Source organism: Lagenorhynchus albirostris, chromosome 8 (assembly GCF_949774975.1).
Source record: "Lagenorhynchus albirostris chromosome 8, mLagAlb1.1, whole genome shotgun sequence".
Classification (NCBI taxonomy): Eukaryota; Metazoa; Chordata; class Mammalia; order Artiodactyla; family Delphinidae; genus Lagenorhynchus; species Lagenorhynchus albirostris.
Window position 1 is genome coordinate 41376559 of NC_083102.1, and position 21025 is coordinate 41397583.

The 21025-nt window shown below is 36.0% G+C and overlaps 1 protein-coding gene across 2 annotated transcripts in view; it reads right to left on the reverse strand.

The window, feature by feature from the left end:
* The window catches only part of SEPTIN7 (septin 7), a 66955-nt gene extending 55570 nt beyond the window's left edge, over positions 1 to 11385 (reverse strand). The window contains exons 1-2 of one of the 2 annotated variants that reach the window (XM_060156857.1): positions 11321 to 11385; positions 9667 to 9769 (exon numbers count right to left, since the gene is read on the reverse strand). In XM_060156857.1, coding sequence (XP_060012840.1) covers positions 9667 to 9676 — 10 coding nt within the window. In that variant the 5' untranslated portion in view covers positions 9677 to 9769; positions 11321 to 11385. Of the gene's footprint in view, positions 1 to 9666; positions 9770 to 10530; positions 10767 to 11320 lie in introns of those variants that run through there. The other variant, XM_060156856.1, reaches the window with a different exon arrangement.
* Positions 11386 to 21025: the final 9640 nt, after the last annotated feature.

Genomic DNA, 21025 nt, shown 5'->3' on the forward strand with positions numbered 1-21025 from the left:
ATTCTAACTGGTGTGAGGTAATACCTCATTGTAGTTTTGATTTGCATTTCTCTGATAATTAGTGATGTTGAGCAGCTTTTCATGTGCTTCTTGGCCATCTGTATGTCTTCTTTGGAGAAATGTCTATTTAGGTCTTCTGCCCATTTTTGGATTGGGTTGTTTCTTTAATATTGAGCTGCATGAATTGTTTATATATTTTGGAGATTAATCCTTTGTCCGTTGATTTGTTTGCAAATATTTTCTCCCATTCTGAGGGTTGTCTTTTCATCTTGTTTATGGTTTCCTTTGCTGTGCAAAAGCTTTGAAGTTTCATTAGGTCCCATTTATTTATTTTTGTTTTTATTTCCATTACTCTAGGAGGTGGATCAAAAAAGATCTTGCTGTGATTTATGTCAAAGAGTGTTCTTCCTATGTTTTCCTGTAAGAGTTTTATAGTGCCCAGTCTTACATTTAGGTCTCGAATCCATTTTGAGTTTATTTTTGTGTATGGTGTTAGGGAGTGTTCTAATTTCATTCTTTTACATGTAGCTGTCCAGTTTTTCCAGCTCCACTTATTGAAGAGACTGTCTTTGCCCCATTGTATATCTTTGCCTCCTCTGTCATAGATCAGTTGACCATAGGTACGTGGGTTTATCTCTGGGGTTTCTATCTTGTTCTATTGATCTATGTTTCTGTTTTTGTGCTATGCTATCACTTTTCTGAGGAACAATTAGGCAGTCTATCACAACTTAAATGCACATGCCTTTTGACCCAGCAATTTTACTTTTAGAAATGTACATTATACAAGCTTTTATACGTGTGCCTAAAAATTCAAGGAAATTAAGCATTGTTTAATTGTCCATCAACAGTAGACTGTATAAATCATGATAATCACACAGTATTGAATACCCCATACTCTGAAGAATGAGTTACTTTATGTACAGACATGAATAAAAGTATAATATATTAAATGACAGGGAAAAAAACATTCACAGAGTAGTATTTACAGCACAGTACCATTTATATAAAAAAGAAATCTACATGGGAATGACTACTGTATATAAAATTATAGAAAAATGCCAGAAAACTTTTAACAACTTAATAATGCTTGTCACTAGAGAAGGGACTGGAACTGAAGGAGGGAGAAAAAGGGACTTCACCTTACTAAATGTCTTTAGAATTTACATCTTTTAGAAAATAAAAATGTTTATATTTATAAACTTTTCTTTTTGGGGGGGAATAAACATGTGAGACATTTGAGAACAGAGCAGAAGGGTAAGGTTGACAACATAATGATTCTAACAGGTACTAGCCTCAAAATAAATAAAAAGAAATGTTGAGGCTTCCCTGGTGGCGCAGTAGTTGAGAATCTGCCTGCCAATGCAGGGGACACGTGTTCGAGCCCTGGTCTGGGAAGATCCCACATACCACAGAGCAACTAGGCCCGTGAGCCACAACTACTGAGCCTGCGCATCTGGAGCCTGTGCTTCACAACAAGAGAGGCCGTGATAGTGAGAGGCCCGCGCACCGCGATGAAGAGTGGCCCCCACTTGCCGCAACTAGAGAAAGCCCTCACACAGAAATGAAGACCCAGTACAGCCAAAAATAAATGAATAAATTAATTAATTAAAAAAAAAAGAAATGTTGACTGCAGGGAAGTTATGCCTGAGTTTGGACATTAAATTATTAATTCCTACCTATCTTTAGTAGAGTGATATTTACTTCCAAACCAAAATGTCAGATACCCTATAATCATAATACAAAATATAGTAGCTTTGTCTTAATACTCTCAAGGTGACATAACTATAATAGATTCTTGCTCATTGGCTTTAGTAAAGGGAAAGCAATAGCGTTGCTAATGCAAAATAACTGAGAGTTAAATTAATCCCATCAACTCCAACTCTACTTAAAGAATCTGTGGAAACAACCTCAATCAAGTTATTTATCATTATTATTTAAGAATAACAAAATTCAGAATCACACATCCTAGCTTAAGAAAACAAAATTATTCAATAAATATAAACAGAATACCTATCTGTAACATTTTCTATTTCTTTATAATTAACATAATATTTTAAGATCTGTTAAATGATCCAAATTAATGACACATTTATTTTACTTTGAAATGCACTATAAACGTTCTGCAACAAAGTCATTATCATTCCCTTATTTTACAGACTTTAAAAAGGAAATAACTGGAATTAAATTTTTTTCTGTCCTCATTAAAACAAAATATTGTTAACACAATTTAAGATGTTAAATACTTTATGAAAATTATAAGAGTAATTAACTAGAGTCTAATATTATACCTGTAGTTTAACATTATCAGCAGGTTAAAATAACCCATTTCCTCTTTATCTTTGAAGTCTAGCCCATGAAACCCATGCCATCATCATTCAAGAGTATTACACTTCAAGCCTAAGAATGAAACAGTCATGAAATGTTTGTTCATAAGGTTTTGAAAAAAGTTAGATCACTATTTATAATAAAGTCACGTTCCTTTAGGTCTTTGGGATTATAAGGGCTCTGAGAAGTCCTACAATTAAAGAAACTGCTTATCTTTTTTTTTTTTTTGCTTATCTTTGTTTTACCCAGCACCTCCTCAATTCTACAGCCTTCGATCATTTCCACCAACCCCTTGAAATATTTATTAATATCTGACACATGAAACACACTGAGACATTATACCATATAATTCTTGGGTAAATTATTTTTCCTTGACCATATATAGTTATAGCAACTAATATAAATAATACTGTATTACTGTATCAGTTAAGTAGAAAATTCATAGGCAGCTTAAATTTTGAGGATTTTTCCTTTGTATATTGCACATAAACACTTAACCACAGATGCTCCTCTGCAGTTCTATCATTAGCAGCTTGGGAAAACCCATTTCATTACACAAACTGTGTAATGAACACATACAATGTGTTCTACATCATCCTGCTAAATTATGTAGAGTTTCAGAACATTGGAACTGGAATAGTCCTTAGAGATACCAGAACAGCAGTGTTCTAACTCCTAGTCCTCAATTCTGCTCTTCATGTAAATCTGCTTCTAAACGAATTCTCTTGATATTCTCTACTGGACTCTCCCACTGGGTAGTGGCTTTCCAACTTACTTTACCACAGTTTACAGTTAAAAGCAAACAAACAAAAAAACCCCAAACACACATTTTTCATCAAAACTCAGTATACACAAATATATAGGTATACTTATCTGTACTGTATAAATGTATGTGTACAAATTTACAACTTTCATGAAACAACAGTCTTGCTAAGCAAAATGCAGTCTATTTTCTAATCATTTCTATTTTTCATTCTTTTAAATGATTCACCAAATTGATTTAATGATCCAGCTTGGAAAAAAAAAACCTGCCAAGGAGCAAAAAGGTTTAATTCAGATGAATAATCTCATCCCAACATCCTATAGCTTTTCCATTCCAACAGCTATCCTCTGATGGACTATTACAATTGATAAAAAGCAAAGACATAAATTCATTTTATTATTTATTGAACAGCTGCTAAATGCTAGAACTGGGGACATTTTGCCATCAAAAGGTATAATTTTGTTGAGAAACAAGCTATAGTTACAATTAAACAAAAAATACAGTAGGAATACATAAAGAACACCTAAGTACAGTTTGAAGGAAATCAAGGATGGCTTCACAGAGCAAGCAAGCAAGCAGCATTTTACTGAGACATCCGTAGAAACTAATCAAGCAAACCAATGAGCACTTAAGTAATGCTAAAATGTGGAACGGTTCTTTTAAAAAGATAAAATCTTCAACCTCTCGTTTAGAATTTGAATGAAGAGGAAAGAAAATACAGAAGGATAAATAAGCTTAGAAGAAATAAAATAATTAGTATTAGAGAAGTAAAAGGCATCTAGTAAGAGCTAATAGGTAACTGAATATAGATTTAACTGGATAAAAAACTATTAAAATAAATAAAGGCGTCTACACAGACTGTTTCACAGGAATCAAGGTTTTTCACTTCTCTTAGAAAAATGAAACTAGGGCCTCCCTGGTGGCTCAGTGGTTAGGAATCCGCCTGCCAATGCAGGGGACATGGGTTCGAGCCCTGGTCCGGGAAGATCCCACATGCCGCAGAGCAACTGAGCCTGGGCGCCACAACTACTGAGCCTGCGCTCTATAGCCTGCAAGCCACAACTACTGAGCCCGCGTGCTGCAACTACTGAAGCCCGGGCACCTAGAGCCCGTGCTCCACAACAAGAGAAGCCCCCGCAATGAGAAGCCCACACACTGCAACGAAGAGTAGCCCCTGCTCGCCACAACTAGAGAAAGCCCACGCGCAGCAAGAAAGAACCAACACAGCCAAAAATAAATAAATAATTTAAAAAAATTTTTAATTAAAAATTAAAAAAATAGTAATCAGAGATGTCACATAAATAACTTCAGCAAAATACTTAAACATCACGTCTTTATTGAAATGTACATAATAGCAAGTACAAAAATCAATCTTGTTAACAAGAATGCAAGCTACCCAGCTAAACCTTATTTATAATGAGAAAAGAACAAGTTTTTTCCCCCTAAATTCTCTCTGCTTTGGCTAAATTACTTCTTTGAAATAAAATTCATATAACATAAATTTCACCATTTTAAATTGTACAATTCAGTGGTTTTTCTATATTTACAATGTTGTGCAATCATCACTGGTTAAATTACTTTTATTACTAAAAGTAAAATAAAAATACAGAGCTCAGGGAAGAAAATTTTAAAATATTACTCAAAGTATTTCAAGTATCCAACATATCTTAACTGCAGGCTTAAACATAATTCCATTAAATGCCCAACAGCTTAGATACAAAATGGCCAATATTACTTTCAATTTCTTCAACTAACTCTGGATGTTATTATCAATACATCACTTCAAACACCAACAAAAAGGTGGGAGAAAATTATCTATGACTGTCATTGTATATCCTATCACTGACTAAATACCTCCTAAACTTTTACTAATAAGTCATACACAAAAACACATTATGATAGGGCTTCCCTGGTGGCGCAGTGGTTGAGAGTCCACCTGCCGATGCAGGGGACACGGGTTCATGTCCCGGTCTGGGAAGATCCCACATGCCGCGTAGCGGCTGGGCCCATGAGCCATGGCCACTGAGCCTGCGTGTCCGGAGCCTGTGCTCTGCAATGGGAGAGGCCACAAGAGTGAGAGGCCAGCGTACCGTAAAAAAAAAAAAAAAACACATTATGATAAACTTTGAATCCCAAAAATGGCTAAACCACCATATTCTAAGCTCCCTTCCACCTAAAAAAAACAGAAATGCCAGTGCCACTAAAAACATGTGATATATGTCGAATACATTATGACAATAAAGAAAACCTCTGCTACAAAAATTTAGCAAAGTTTAATATTATAAAAATGATTGAACTGTGAATTTTATCTTCAAAGAACCCAAAATAATAGACTTAATGCCACTTGATTTTCAAAATATTTTCTGGTCAGATAAAGCAATCTACAATCTTTCTGAGTTCTACCTCTTTGAAAGATTCTAGTAAAATCAAGATTTTAGAATTAACATTTTATTCTCAGAGCAAAAATTAAGAAGCACACAAACGATTTTCAAATTCCAAGCCCAAACAGGTTTGACACTTGCTGAATTAGAGACCTAACTGTCTTCATTATTTGATATGTCTGACACAGGGTTTTAAAGTAAATTTTCAAATAAAGAGTCAAAATCAAGAATTCCAATCTTTTTATCCTGGAGGCAATGAAGGTCTTCAAAATTTAGGCTAGCCTACCCTTCCAGCCTTATTTCCAACTATTATAAAGTTACCATTTCGGGGTCAGATCCTAAAATCAACATGCAGTGCAAATTAACATTGAACTGCCCCCAAATATATCATCCATAATGCACAATTACATATAAACTGACAACTTGTTTTTCTTCCTGCACTAAAGCAGATACCTGTTTCTTTGAGCACATAAGAAGTAACTAGTTTATATTAAGGCACCTAGACTAACTCAGCAAGGTGAGATGCTCATGCTATAAAAGTATGTGGAAGCTGAAAATGACTGGGGGAACAGTGAATTCACCTCTTCCACCATGCCTACCCTAGCACAGGCACTCATTCCGGTAGAATGGCAGAAAAAATTGCTTGCACTATTTTACTCTAAAATTCTCATTCATTTCCTCTTTCTCTCTGTCTGTCTCTCTGTCTCTTTTAATTTTTTTAGGGAAAACAATATCTAGTTGGAATCATACAAGTTCAAGGCATACTGGACGCACTCAACTGAACTCTGCACTATATCCAGTATTCCCAAATGAGCCTCTGCATAGTGCCTAAGAACACACCAGACTGAGAAACAGACCGGGTTTGGTTCTGGCATCTGCTAGCAGTGTGACCATGGGCAAGTAACCTAACATCTCCATGCTTCAGTTTCTTCATCTCTAAAAAGGAGATAACAATACTATAATACTTACATCATAGGGTTATTGTTAAGGACTGTATGAGTTACATAATAAAGTATCAGTATTTTATGTACTTGAAATATTCCCTGGCACATAATAAGTTATGCAGGGTTTGGTTATTGTTTTCCCAACTGGACTGCCCGCTCAATGTCTATCCCAATTCTATTCTTCAAAAATCTGCCCTAATACCTCCTTCTCAAGTAAGGCAATAATAATTCCAACCAGGGAACCAGGGAAAAGCTCTCCTATACCTTTACACATCTATGGCTCTTAATTTTTGTATGACTCTACTAACTTATATTTACTTACTAAAAATGTTACTTATCTTTTTATGTATACTTTACATTGTCATAAAAATTATTAGCTCCTTTAGGGAAGAAAATATGGGAAAACAAATTATGCCTCTTTTATACAAAAAAGTCACTCAAGTAAATATTGCTTATGGAGCAAGGTTACTGGATAAAGGTTTCCCAACAAAGGACAAAGAGATAAAATCAACTGTTAAATACAGATTCTCAGTTTGTATCAATGTATAAGTCTCAAACCAAGAATTATTATAAGAACCAAAGCTGCTCTGAGCATAAATCTCAAAAATGAGGACTTAGCTCATAAGGAATAGCTTGCAGTCTCTAAGTCAAGAATATTAAAGTATGGAAAGTCTTAGCTTTCTGTGATTTACAAACAACATTGTTAGATTTGGCCTAAAGTCTGAAAAACAATGTATTAAAAATATTTACTTAAAAGATGACTTTTTAAAGAATATTTATCTATTTACTTATATTTATTTTGGCTGCGCCGGGTCCTAGTTGCGGCATGCAGGATCTTTTTAGTTGCAGCATGCGGACTTCTTAGTTGCGGCATGCGAAGTCTTAGTTGCGACATGCATGGGGGATCTAGTTCCCCGACGAGGGATTGAACCTGGACCCCCTGCATTGGGAGTGTGGAGTCTTACCCACTGGACCACCAGGGAAGTTCCAAAAGGTGACTTTTATGTGTTATACACTGCAACTATGTAGATGAAAAGATTTAGACCCTGCACTCAACAAGTCTATACAAAGATAGCTAATTAAACAGTAATGTTCAAGGTATATTGGGGATAACAATAACAATATTAACATCCATTCTCCTTTATCCACAGTTGAAGTCTTATCAAAGAAGAGAAAAACAAAAGCTGTAGTTGACAAAAGGACTGACCGGAAAAACAAGTTATATTCAGAGATTGTGTATTTACTCTAAAAATCAAGATCAGCTGGTTATTAACTATTTCATCTGGACAAATGTCACAGAAATTTCAAACCAAATATCTGGCCTGGACCACCAGATATTACTCTACTAAGTATATATTCAAGAAGTTATTCTTTTGTTGTTGTTTTCTTTTTCTTTTTTTTTTTTTCCGGTACGCGGGCCTCTCACTGTTGTGGCCTCTCCCGTTGTGGAGCAACAGGCTCCGGACGCGCAGGCTCAGCGGCCATGGCTCACGGGCACAGCCGCTCCGCGGCATGTGGGATCTTCCCGGACCGGGGCACGAACCTGTGTCCCCTGCATCGGCAGGCGGACTCTCAACCACTGCGCCACCAGGGAAGCCCCAAGAAGTTATTCTTTAAATTTTAATATTAAAATTTTTTTGGAAATTGCTATGGTTCTCCTAATGCACCTAAGAAGTTTTCTACAAATTAAAAAAATGATCTTATATTTGTCCACGGTGTGTCATTTAAGATCACTAACATTACATAGTAAAGGTAAGATGTAGTATTTCTTCACATACCATGATTATGTTACCAATCTATGGAAGAAAAGGTATGTCCTGCATATTTTATCCACCTATTTAGACCCACACCTCTGGTCTACACCAGCAGTTTGCAAGCTAGGTATACTATGCTTCTTACTCAACCAGAGACAGACAAGTTAACCAACTCTACCAAGTATCAAGTTTGCAGACTTTGTACCACCATGTTTTAACTATGAACTATTACAATGCAGATATTTCCAAACAGCCACAAACCTACCCTCAAGTAAAATACTCTGGTCAGTTGATAAAATATTCTTCCCTTCAATGAAGGGGTATTTCATACCTAATTCAATTAATCTAATTCAACACCAAAATAAAAATACCAGGAGTTGAATGTAATTAGCAAATTTAATGCACAGTACATAAAGGTCCAGCATCAACTCAATTTTCTCTGTCATGGATATAGTCAATCCACTATTCTGCCTTTTACTTTCATAAAACAAATAGAGAAATACAACAAAATTGCATCAAACTGAGGAGCTAGGTTATAAAGTCAGCCTATATGAGGTGAAAATATTATAGTCATTTAAGACTGTCATTTAAGATAACTAATCTTATACATGGTAAAGTGTTTTTATATATATATTGATTATGTTACCAACCTACAGTCAAAATAACCCTTGACAATCTCTTAAAATGGACTACAGGCAGGGAAAGGTGCTCACAGGACAAAACACACTCATAAGAAAAATGAGAGTGAACTAAAGAACAAGGAGAGTCATCATATTTCACTAATTCCAGGGCTTACACTTAATGAATGAATTCCCAGGGTAATCATTTGCATGATTATGATCCTCTACCCCATCCTTCTTTTTCAAATTCAGAGAACATATGTTTAAGTTAAACACTCATGTGATATGGCTTCACTACACTATATGAGCCAGAGAATAAAATTATCCTGGGGCTTCCCTGGTGGCGCAGTGGTTGGGAGTCCGCCTGCCGATGCAGGGGACACGGGTTCTTGCCCCAGTCCGGGAAGATCCCTCATGCCACGGAGCGGCTAGGCCCATGAGCCACGGCCGCTGAGCCTGCGCATCCGGAGCCTGTGCTCCGCAACGGGAGAGGCCACAACAGTGAGAGGCCCGCGTACCGTCAAAAAAAAAAAAAAAAAAATCCTGGAGTAATAAGTAACCACCAGATGCTATTTCCTTTTGTAGCATCATCGATTGAAGAGAACTTCTCCAGCGTTCTATTCAACCACTACACCCCCCACCCCTCTTCTCAACTTTTACTGAGTTTCCAAAACTGTGCCATCTATAAGAAAGAGGCAAGAAAATACTGAAATCCCATTACGCCATCAAGTTAAATTTTAAAATGTATTTGCATAACAAAAGAAAATATAACACATGATCCCTGCAGTTATTTGGGCTATTGTTTTCTCAAATCATTCAGAGTTCATTAATAGTTGGAAACATATCAAAACTCAATTTTAGTGAGAAATCATATCTTACCCACAACCATAAGTGTGAATTCAAACCCTCTCTTCACTGATTTTCTGTATACTTGATTTGGGAGATTTGCAAATCCCACATAGCCTTCAAGGTTCTTCTGTTGCTGAGAAAAGCAAAAGCAGTCCGGTTATTCATATATCAATAAATCACTTCTGTCACACATTTCAAATTCCCTTCATTAACCTATTTTTAGAAAACTATATAAACTAATATTATTCATGGTGAATCAAACTGATTTTACAGTGTTACCAATAAAAGTATTAGTTAATTGCAGAAATGGACAAAATGAATTGAGCACAAGTTGACTGACAATAGACAATTACAAAAACCCAAAGGAATAAAATAAAAATTAAAGAAACCTGCCTCAGAGCAAAGATTTCAATTTATAGTAACTTACTAATAATAAGATTCTGACCAATCAACTAAAAAAAACGGAAGGATTTTTCACAAAAAATTCAAATCCCCTTAAAATTATATTAAGGACTCTTTTAATCATTCCCTTTGCTCATACTAATTACCAGAGGCAGGAGTTTCTTGAAATTTATCTTCTTATTCATGAAATAAAATCAAAACGTGGAGTTTAAAATTTTTCATGAACTCTTAAAAGCTCTCATGATCAATGTCAGTCAGTAACATTATCTTTCAAGCTGTTATACTAGGTCCAATTATGTCACTTCAAGATTTTTACATGCGTCTGCTGCCTCTATCATCAGGGACATCAGATTTATCCAGGTTTTAAAGTAAATTTCAATTCAGTTTTCTGTGTGGTTTTTGATTCTTTGATGATCTCGGTAAGTTTCATGAGTAATTCAAAGAAATCTACTTCTAAATTGTCATAGTAAATCAGTCTGATTTTCAACTTACCCATTGGTGAGAAACACTGCCCACAGTTCAGACCATCTGAGTGAGTAGAGTCTTACTGATTAATTTACTTAGGGGTAGGTCTTATTCATTCATTAAAATATAATGGCAAGGGGCTTCCCTGGTGGCGCAGTGGTTGAGAGTCCACCTGCCGATGCAGGGGACATGGATTCGTGCCCTGGTCCGGGAAGATCCCACATGCCGCAGAGCGGCTGGGCCCATGAGCCACGGCCGCTAAGCCTGCGCGTCCGGAGCCTGTGCTCCGCAACAGGAGAGGCCACAACAGTGAGAGGCCCGCGTACGGCAAAAAAATATATATATATGTACATATATATAAAATGGCAAAATATTCCTAAGAGGTACACATTTTTCTTAAAGATTTTTGCCACATTTAAATTCTCATCCGAAAAAACTCATATGGGATCAAAGTACTAATTCAATACATTTGGATTTAACAAAGAACAGCAATCTGCATTTCTTACTAGCATCACATATGTAACTAAATATTCCATCCATAATATTTTTATCTTTTTTAAAATTCATATAAACTGATTTTTAAGACAAATATTGAGAAGATAAGTAAGCCAATTAAACTGAAAGACTAATTTTAAATATACTAGTTAGGATACTGATCAGAATATTTTAAAGTCAAATATTTGAAAGCCTACTACATGCAGAGCTAAGAATATGCATTAAATTTAAGGCTTTCCTTGGTTCATATTTCATCCAACTATAACTGAAATTTAACTTAGACGAGAAAAAAGCCTCTCTATAAATTATGTAGCATACTCACAGCTACTTTGTAAAGAACACATTTCCATCATTCCAGTGTTCCAGATTCCAACAGACAGATCCACAGAGGAACAGTAAACGAGGAATTCCAAGAATCATACACGGCACATTCAGTCGAACAGGAGAGAGAAATCCATTGGAACATAGTAAAAGATAGAGGGAAAAAAATGAAAGTTACTTACATGTAACTCAACAAATTAGAGGTAAATTACAAATAAATTGAAGGCAGACTTTTTTCTACTCACGTCAAGGTAATATTTTTTGTCGGATATAAGGCCCAATGAATTTTAATCCATTTCAGCAGCTCTCCTGATCAAACACAGAATCAGAGGCCTCCTATCTATCTTTTTATAAAGAACAATTACTATGCCCTGTACCTGAAGTCTTACAAGAAATGGTGAAAAAAGTGTAAAGTATGGGGCTTCCCTGGTGGCACAGTGGTTGGGAGTCCGCCTGCCGATGCAGGGGGCGCGGGTTCGTGCCCCGGTCCGGGAGGGTCCCATGTGGCGCGGAGCGGCTGGGCCCGTAGGCCATGGCCGCTGGGCCTGCGCGTCCGGAGCCCGTGCTCCGCGGCGGGAGGGGCCACAACGGTGAGAGGTCCGCGTATCGCAAAAAAAAAAAAAAAAAAGTGTAAAGTATGATGTTTCAAGAAGATATACAGGGACCAAATTTAAATCCCAAGAAGAAAAAAATGTAAATTTCATACAGTTTTGCTCTGTCAGTCACTGGATTAAGACAGCCCACTTCAGATAAATGCCAATGTTTTAGTTGAAATCTTTATACAGTGCTATATTTCAAGTAATTAAAGTTAAGAACTGGAAGAAATGCAAACTTGTAGATACAGGAAAGGGAAGGAAGCTAAAGATGGCAAGCAGTAACAAATGGAAAGACGAAGTAAATGTGACCTGTAATAACTTAAAGGCAAATAATATAGCAAAGAGAAGAAAACAGACTATCCTTGGACAAAATGTCTTTAAAAAGGGTATGTCTTTATTCTATATTGAAGAAATCTATGAGTTATATCACAACCTAGAACAGATGATGATTCAAATGTCACCTTCAAAGAGAGGACTGCCCTGATCACCCTTATCTAAAATTACAACTCATCTCATCAGCACTTTGCTGCTTTATGTTTTTCTCTTTAGCACTTACCACCATTTAACATACATTTTACAAATCTTGTTTATTGTGATCTCCACCCACCCTACCTCCAACTAAAATGTAAACTCCATCAAGGTACAGATTAAATGAACTACATAAGTTGTGGCATCAAAAAGAGGAAGCCATCTGGGAGAGCTGAAGAAGTTTCAGAGAAAATATTTTAGGTTACATATTCAAGGAATCCACCATACAAAAAGGTGTAAGAAAAACATCTCCATCTACCTGTGTGTCTTATTTATTGCTTTATCCTCAACTCCTAGAATAGTCTTAGGCACAACTAGGAGACTGAATTAAGAAAAGGGAGAAAAGCATTCTAGGGCTAAGGAATGGGCCCTAAAGTGGGGATGAACTTGGTACTTTCAGGAACAAAAAGAAGGTACATGAACTACAATGAGGTGAAGTAGTGGACCAGGGGATAAGTGATAAAAAATGAGGTCAGGGAGGCAGGCAGGGGCCAGATCATGTTGTACCCAGCCAAAGTAAGAAATCTGGATGTTATTTTAGGCATGATGGGAAGCCACTGGAGGGTTTTACACAGGCAAGTGACCTGACCTGATTTGTGTTTTAAAGATAGCTCTTACTGCTAAGAGAAGAAATGGAAATAAGAAAACTAGTAAGGAGCCTACTGCAATAGTCCAAGAAAGAAAGGGTATACTGAATTTAGATGGTATGCATGCAAAGAGAGATGAAGATTCAGAATATGTTTTGGAAGAAGAATTGTCAGGACATTGCTGGTGGGTTAGATGTGACTGGCAAAAGAAAAACAGACAAAAGATGAAGAGACAAAAGATAACTCCTAAGTACTTGGCTTGAACAACTCAATGGCTAGTGATATCTCCAGGGAAACAGGATACAAAGGGGAGGAAAAGAGTGGGCTGTGAGGGCCAAAATCACCAAAATCAAAAATAGCTTTTAACATGTTAAGTGGAGGTGTCTGTTACATATTCAAGAAGAGATGGCCAGTAGGCAGTTAAACATATGAATTCAGAAATTCCAGGGTTGGTTGGTGCTGAAAATATAGATTTAGGAAACATAAGCATATAGATAGTATGGGGAGAGGATCAGATTCCCAAAGAGAGATTATAGATAAAAGGGGGTCTAGACAGTGTCCTGGAGCACTCCAACATTGAGATGTTAGGCAGAGAAAGAATGAGAAAGATTGATCAGTCAGTGAGGAGAAAGGAAAACTAGGACTGGCTCAAGTCACTCACTTGTGTTAAATGCTACTGAACAGTCAAATGAAATACCAGAGATGTGAACATAAAATTTGGAAATAAGAAGATTACTGGTAGTTTTGCACCAAAGCAGTCTCAGTAACAGTGAGGAAGAAGAGTGACTAGGTTGAGAGTAGATAATTCTCTGTACATAACTACTATAACATTTTAAATAATTTCATGTTTTAAATTAAATTATTTTAAAATTAAACATGTTACTTGCCAGTTTCCCAACACAACTTATTTCCAGGAGAGAATCATGTCATATTCATCTCTACATTCCTAACAGAGTGCTGATACACAGGAGTTATTAAAAAAGATAAAGGACAAAAATATACTTTCAGGAAAGTTTCTTCTGAGGAAGAAACTGTGTCTCAACACAAAAGACAGACTTAGGAAATACACCAATAATATAACACTGGTTGACTAAAACACACAGACTTTTCACATATCATTAAAAATCTTTCCTTACCCCAAATTCTAAAATCAACCACAGTCTATAATTCAGAAGACCTAAACTGATTCTTTTTCTGCACAAATATAATGTTCACAGTGCCAGTGTGAAATACAACCTCTGGATAAAGAAATATTACTTATAGACCTGAGTGATATAACTGTGACATTTATAAGCATGTGAATGTAGATAAAAGTATATTCACCCAAAATATCTTGAGGTCTTAAGAGTATTACTTGATTTCAAACATCAGTTACATAAGAAGAAACAGTTATCAAATCATCTCTTCTAAAAGCATATGCTTACAAAATCTTTTGGTTACTATCTAAAAGATATGCCAAATCTCTATGACAAAATTCACATTTAAGAAAATCAAGCTACAGGGTCTTCCCTGGTGGCGCAGTGGTTGAGAGTCTGCCTGCCGGTGCAGGGGATCCGGGTGCATGCCCCGGTCCGGGAGGATCCCACATGCCGCGGAGCGGCTGGGCCTGTGAGCCACAGCCGCTGAGCCTGCGCGTCCGGAGCCTGTGCTCCGCAACGGGAGAGGCCACAACAGTGAGAGGCCCGTGTACCGCAAAAAAAAAAAAAAGAAAATCAAGCTACAATTCCACTGCTTGCTATTTCACTACCTGTGGAAAAATCAACTTAAATACAATATCCAGTAATTTCAGTGTTTAACTTATTTAAACTTTCTTCTAGAAATCAATTATATTCAAAGAACAAGATGCCTCAAAAAGGTTTCAATTGACAGATTATTGGAACCCTTGAGATTTGTTTATATTCTCTTGCCATTTGTTCTTATTCCAAAGAATAAAGTTATCAAAATCTTGGCATGTGAAAATCCATTGTCATTTTAAAGGTCTGAATATTAGTATCTATAAATATTAATATTTATAAATTAATATATATTTTCCAAAGGAGAAAAGTAGCAACTTGTTTTGAAAACTGCTAAATATGCTTTTCAGTAACAATAACGAAATTGAGTTGTGACAGGTTGGAAGTGACAAAAGTTGGAATTTGAGGAAAATTAAAACATATTTTTGGTAGGATCTACTATAAACCTTCAGCTCTCCCCATCTTTACAAAAAGAGATATTCAGCCCCAAATTACATAAATATGACCAGGATTCTATTTCTCCCCTTAGTAACTACAATTCAAACAAACAAACAAAAAAACAGACTGCAAAGATCCAAGGAAGGGTTACATCAGTAACTTAAAATTTCAAAGGTAACATTTGATCTTTCCTAAATAATTTCAAGTTCAAGCTGTACCACTTTGGATTTTAAAACACAAACAAACTGTATGCTGTTTCACATACTGACAAATACAATTAAATTTTTTTCTCCTAAAGTTTACGTAATTCTAAATACAAAAAACTACTCACTACAAAAGAAAAAAGATACATAAATTTACTTGTCTACTCATTATTACTAACAAAAGCCTTACATCATACACATAGATGAAACTGTCTAGCACTAAGTCAAATTCCTCCCATTTCTTACATAATTCAAGGGGAAAATTAAAGAACTTCACTATTTAAATGCCTTAAGTATTTTAAATATAACTGGTGTAAAAATACCTAGATTGTAGATTTAATATAACAAGAACACTAAGATGTTACAAGATAACATAAGCTTGTCCTAAATGTTAACTTTGATGTTCCCTCCCCAATTTTCTCTAAAGAGCATATCTTAGTTTGCATGCCCCCAGCTCCACCCTTTTTACTGAGATGAACAATTGTGTACAAATGAAACCAACTTTTATTTTCTTAATCTTATTCTGGATTCTTGGTTAATCTACTTAAAAGATTTTAATATTTAATTGTATGAACACATGTAAGAATGAGATAACTTAAAAGTTTAAATACATTTTTTTCTTTGCTCTGAACTTGGAATTTAAATCTCTACTCACAGAATTACTGGCCACACTCATTCAATCAACACAGTTACTGGACCCTTACAATGTGTGTATTAGTAATTAGGGATGTAAAAGCTAATAAGAACAAGGTCCCTGCTTATAAAACTAAGAATCTGAGGTCAGGTAAGTTAGAAGACAATTATATTAACACAGTGATAAATACTATAATGGAGGCAAGCACAGAAAGATGGCTATGAGAACGAAAAAAAGGGTGTTTTCTCCTATCCTGGGGCCAAATCCTTCAGATCCTGAAGGACTAGTAGGCCTTAGTCTGATGAGAGATGTAGGTAGGTACTAGAGAATATGAGCAGGCTAACTGGTAACTGTAAAGGTACAAAAGCAAGAGGAGAGAGCACAGTTCTTTATGGTAACTACAAATAGCTCAATACAACTCATTATCAGGGTCCAGAAGATACAGGGTAGAAAGTTAAGCAAAAGCCAGATTATAAAGGACTTTGTTGGCCACACTAAAGAACTTAGAATAGGCTTCATCTTGAAAACTTATGAACAGCATTAAAGGATTTGAAGCAGAAAATTGCACAATCACATTAATTCACATGCCGAGTCACATTCATATTTTAGAAAATTACCACTAACAATAATATTGAGGATGAACTGCAGGAGATAATGGTAGCAATCCCAAGATCTGTTGCAGTAGCCCAGGGAAGACAGAAGCAGTGGGGATGAAGAGAAATTAAGTTAGAATGCTACTGTCCGTAACAGTAGCCACTAGCTACATGTGGCTATCGAGCACTTGAAATTTAGCTAGTCTGAATTGATATATATTCTAAGTATAAAATAGAAACCAGGTTTTGAAGACCGATTATGAAAAAAAGAATAAAGCATGTCAATTTTTATACTGATTACAGGTTGAAATAAAATTTTAGCTATACTGGGCTACATAAAATCTGATACTAAAGTTAAACTCACGTGTTCCTTTTTACTTTTTAAATGTAGCTGCTAGAAAAGTTTAAATTACATATGTGGCTTGCATTAACTTCTAATGGACAGTGCTGGGTAAGATATTACATGAACTGACAAGCCTCTGTAACTTGTGGGGGGAGTGGTAAGACTCAAATTTATGAATTTAGGTTGAGCAACTGGATTAATGGTTGTTCCAATCATTAAAAGCAAAATTCATTTGCGTTTAAGGTGCAAAATTGGCTTTAGGGAGACAAATATCTAGTAGGCAGCTACATATATAAAAGTTAGAAGTTCTAAAAAATGTCTAGGTTAGGCAGATATTAACATTTTAAGTCAACAACATTTAAACGGTATGAAGGCCATGGGTATGGATCCAATTACAGTATACAAAGTAGGAAGCAGGTCAGAACCAACAGCAACATCCCACTACCACCACCACTATCACCTACACAAACCTAGGAAAAGGGGAGAGAGAAGAATGAGGAAAGTAGTTCTTAGAAGCAGTTCAAGGAGGTCAACTGTAGTGGCCTCCTTCAAGAAGTGGTCAACTGTACCAAATGCTCTGGAGTGGTCAATACAGAGACATAGAAGAATCTATATATCATTATCAGGGACCACTGTCAGAGCAGTGGAAAGATAGGGGAAGATAGATGAAGGCAGACTGGAATTAAATAAGCAGTGAATAACTAACTGCAGACAGTGAGGGTAAACAATTCTTTCTGAAAGCTTATCTGTGAATAGAAGGGCAATAAGGTAGAAGCTAGAGGACAATAAAGGGTTATGCAAGTTTTAGGAATAAAAAAAAATGATCGCTGCATGTTTAAATGTTAATAAATGCTGCGAGTTTGGTGTTAGTAGGTGCAAATTATTACATATAGAATGGATAAACAACAAGGTCCTACTGTATAGCACAGGGAACTATATTCAATATCCTGGGATAAACCACAATGGAAAAGAATATAAAAAAGAATATATATATGTGTATAACTGAGTCACTCCGCTGTACAGCAGAAATTAACACAACACTGTAAATCAACTATACTCCAATAAATAAGTTTTTAAAAAATGCTTTAAAAAGTAAAAAATAAGTTTAAAAAAAAAAAGAAAAGATTACCTAGACAGGGACTTCCCTGGTGGCACAGTGGTTAAGAATCTGCCTGCCAATGCAGGGGACACGGGTTCAATCTCTGGTCCGAGAGGATCCCACATGCCACGGAGCAACTAAGCCCGCACACTGCAACTACTGAGCCCGCGTGATGCAACTACTGAAGCCCATGCACCTAGAGCCCGTGCTCCACAACAAGAGAAGCCACTGCAATGAGAAGCCTGTGCACCTCAATGAAGAGTAGCCCCCGCTCGCTGCAACTATAGATAGCTCACACACAGCAACAAAGACCCAATGCAGCCAAATTAATTAATTAATTAATTAAATTAAAAAAAAAAAAAAGATTACCTACCCAAGCAGCTGAAGAAAGGAAGGTAAACCAGGATACAGATAACATTCTGGAATGATGGACAGGATTTTCTGTGAACTCCAGAAAAAAAAAATCACCTGCTAATCCTAAAAGAGGAGGGATGGACCAGGGAATTTTAAGAGAGAAAGATTTGAATCAGCAACCACCAAAACAAAAAGAAGGGCTAGGAATACACAACAGGCAGCCAAGGAATTCTGTCCACTAGTTTAGGCTGAAGATCTATGTGAATGTATCCCTAAAGCCACGAGATCTTTTACTCCAATAGCAATCTGTAACTTGAATGTAAGCCAATAAGCTGTTATTTGAAGCTGTTATTTTGCAGAAAGGGTACACAAAACTACAAGGGATCAAGGGAGCTGACAAGTATGGTTGAAGTGATTTAGTGAACAAAATGGAGAGAGTCAAGGATCCAAGGTATGAAGTAAGGAAATGAGATAGCTAAGAATATGAGATTGTGAATAGAATGAGCCATACAATTAAGATTTCAGAGGTGGAACAGAAGTTCCAGATGATGACCACATGGAGCCATTAAAATGATGGCTCAACCATAATCCAGATACTGTGAAGCTAAATTATTGAACAAGTTTTACACATGGGCACTAAAAACGCCCCAGAATGGTAAGATAGCTTGGGGTAGAAAGAAAAACTGAGTGTTTGGTGACATCTTTGACAAATAAAGAGAAAACAGGGATGTGGTAACCAACAAATTTAAGAAGGGTGAGAAAATACTGTTGTTAAATAGCATAAGCTTTAAAGAAGCAGGGCTTTTTTTAAAGGAAGAATGGTCTAGAGTCTAGACAAGCACTATCTGATAGAAATGTAAGGTGAATAACATATGTAATTATAAATATTCTAGTAGACACATTATGGAAGTAAGAGTAAAAAGGTGAAATTAATATCATTTTATTTCACCCAATGTATATACAATATTATCATTTCAATATGCAATCAATATAAAAAGTTATTATGACTCATTTTACATTATTCATTACTCTACTTTCTTTTCCTTTGTAATAATCTTTGAAATATAGCATGACTTATTTAGGACTAGCCACATTTCAAGTGCTCAACCGCCACATGTGGTTAGCGGCTACCCTACTAGATATAGAAATAGAAATTTCATAGATAGAGGACATAATACATTACCAAAAGATCTACTAGAGAGCACAAAACTAAATGAATAGTAGTACCCAGTAGTAAGTGAGGATGTGGGAAAATAGGCACTTTCGTACATGACTGGTAGAATATAAACTGAAACCACTTCCCAGAAGATCAATTTGGCCATGTGCATCAAAAACTTAAGTTTTCATGCTCTCACACTCAACAAATTCCACTTTCATGAATTTATAATCTTACAAATATATAAGATTTAGATAAAAGAACATTCAACAAAACACTATTAACGATAATGAAAAATCATAAAAACCAAAGTTTCAAAAACAAGTGAAACGAATAATACATTATGGTACTCTCATGTGTTAAAACACCATGCAGCCATTAAAATTAAAGTTTTAGAACAGAAATGACAGATAACAACATACTGAATGGAAAAACTATTATTAGACAGTTGGCGCAGTAATATTTACCTTTAAACATTCTCTTATGTATACACTGGAAAACAAAAGGATATAGACTAGTGACATTAACGAAATTAGCAGTAGACTTCAGAAAATTCTCTCCTTTGTTAAAATCAAGAGAAAATTTCTTCCAACTGGAAATTAACAAAAGGCTTGCAGCAATCCAAAGAGCACTTATTCAAGAAAAAGGGCTGAATCTCAGTAAAAACTGCAGCATTTGTTGCATTTTAACTCGCCTATTCTTATTTCCCTCATCAGCTCTACAGTAGCCTTGAAAACCCACAGCAGGCAATCATGGCAAAAATTAGCACCCTGTCAGCAACTGGAATAGGCAGAACAGGCTCCTTCAGAGCCCCATTCCCAAAGAACATTATGTGACCTGTTTGATGATTCCTTGCAAGACCCCACAAATAACCACTAGGATAACCAGAGACTTCAGTGACAACACATGACAAAGAAAATAGACTTTACAGAATTAGTTCCCCAAAAGTCACTAAACAAGCAAACAACAAACAGCAATAATAAATAAACCCTGAAGGGTGGAGGAGAAAGGGGAGAGGGAGAATCTGACCACTGGTGTCACGCTGTATCGTTTAAAATGTCCAGTTTTCAACAAAAAATTATCAGACACGCAAAAAACCCCAAGAAAGCATAACCCATATTCAGGCGGGAAAGAAGCAATCAATAGAAACTAACCCTGAGAAAACTCAGATATTAGACAGAGTTTAAATCTGCTATTTAAAATATGTTCAAATAACTAAAGGAAATCATGTCTAAAAAACTAAAAGTATAAGAACTACATTCACCAAATAGAGAAAATTAATAAAGAGATGGAAATTATTAAAAAGAACCAAATAAAAATTCTCAAGTTGAAAAGTAGAATAACTGAAATGAAACTTCACTAGAGAGAGAGGATCAAAAACAGATGTGAGCTAGCAGAAGAATTAGCAAACTTGAAGATAGGTCAAATAACATTTACCAGTC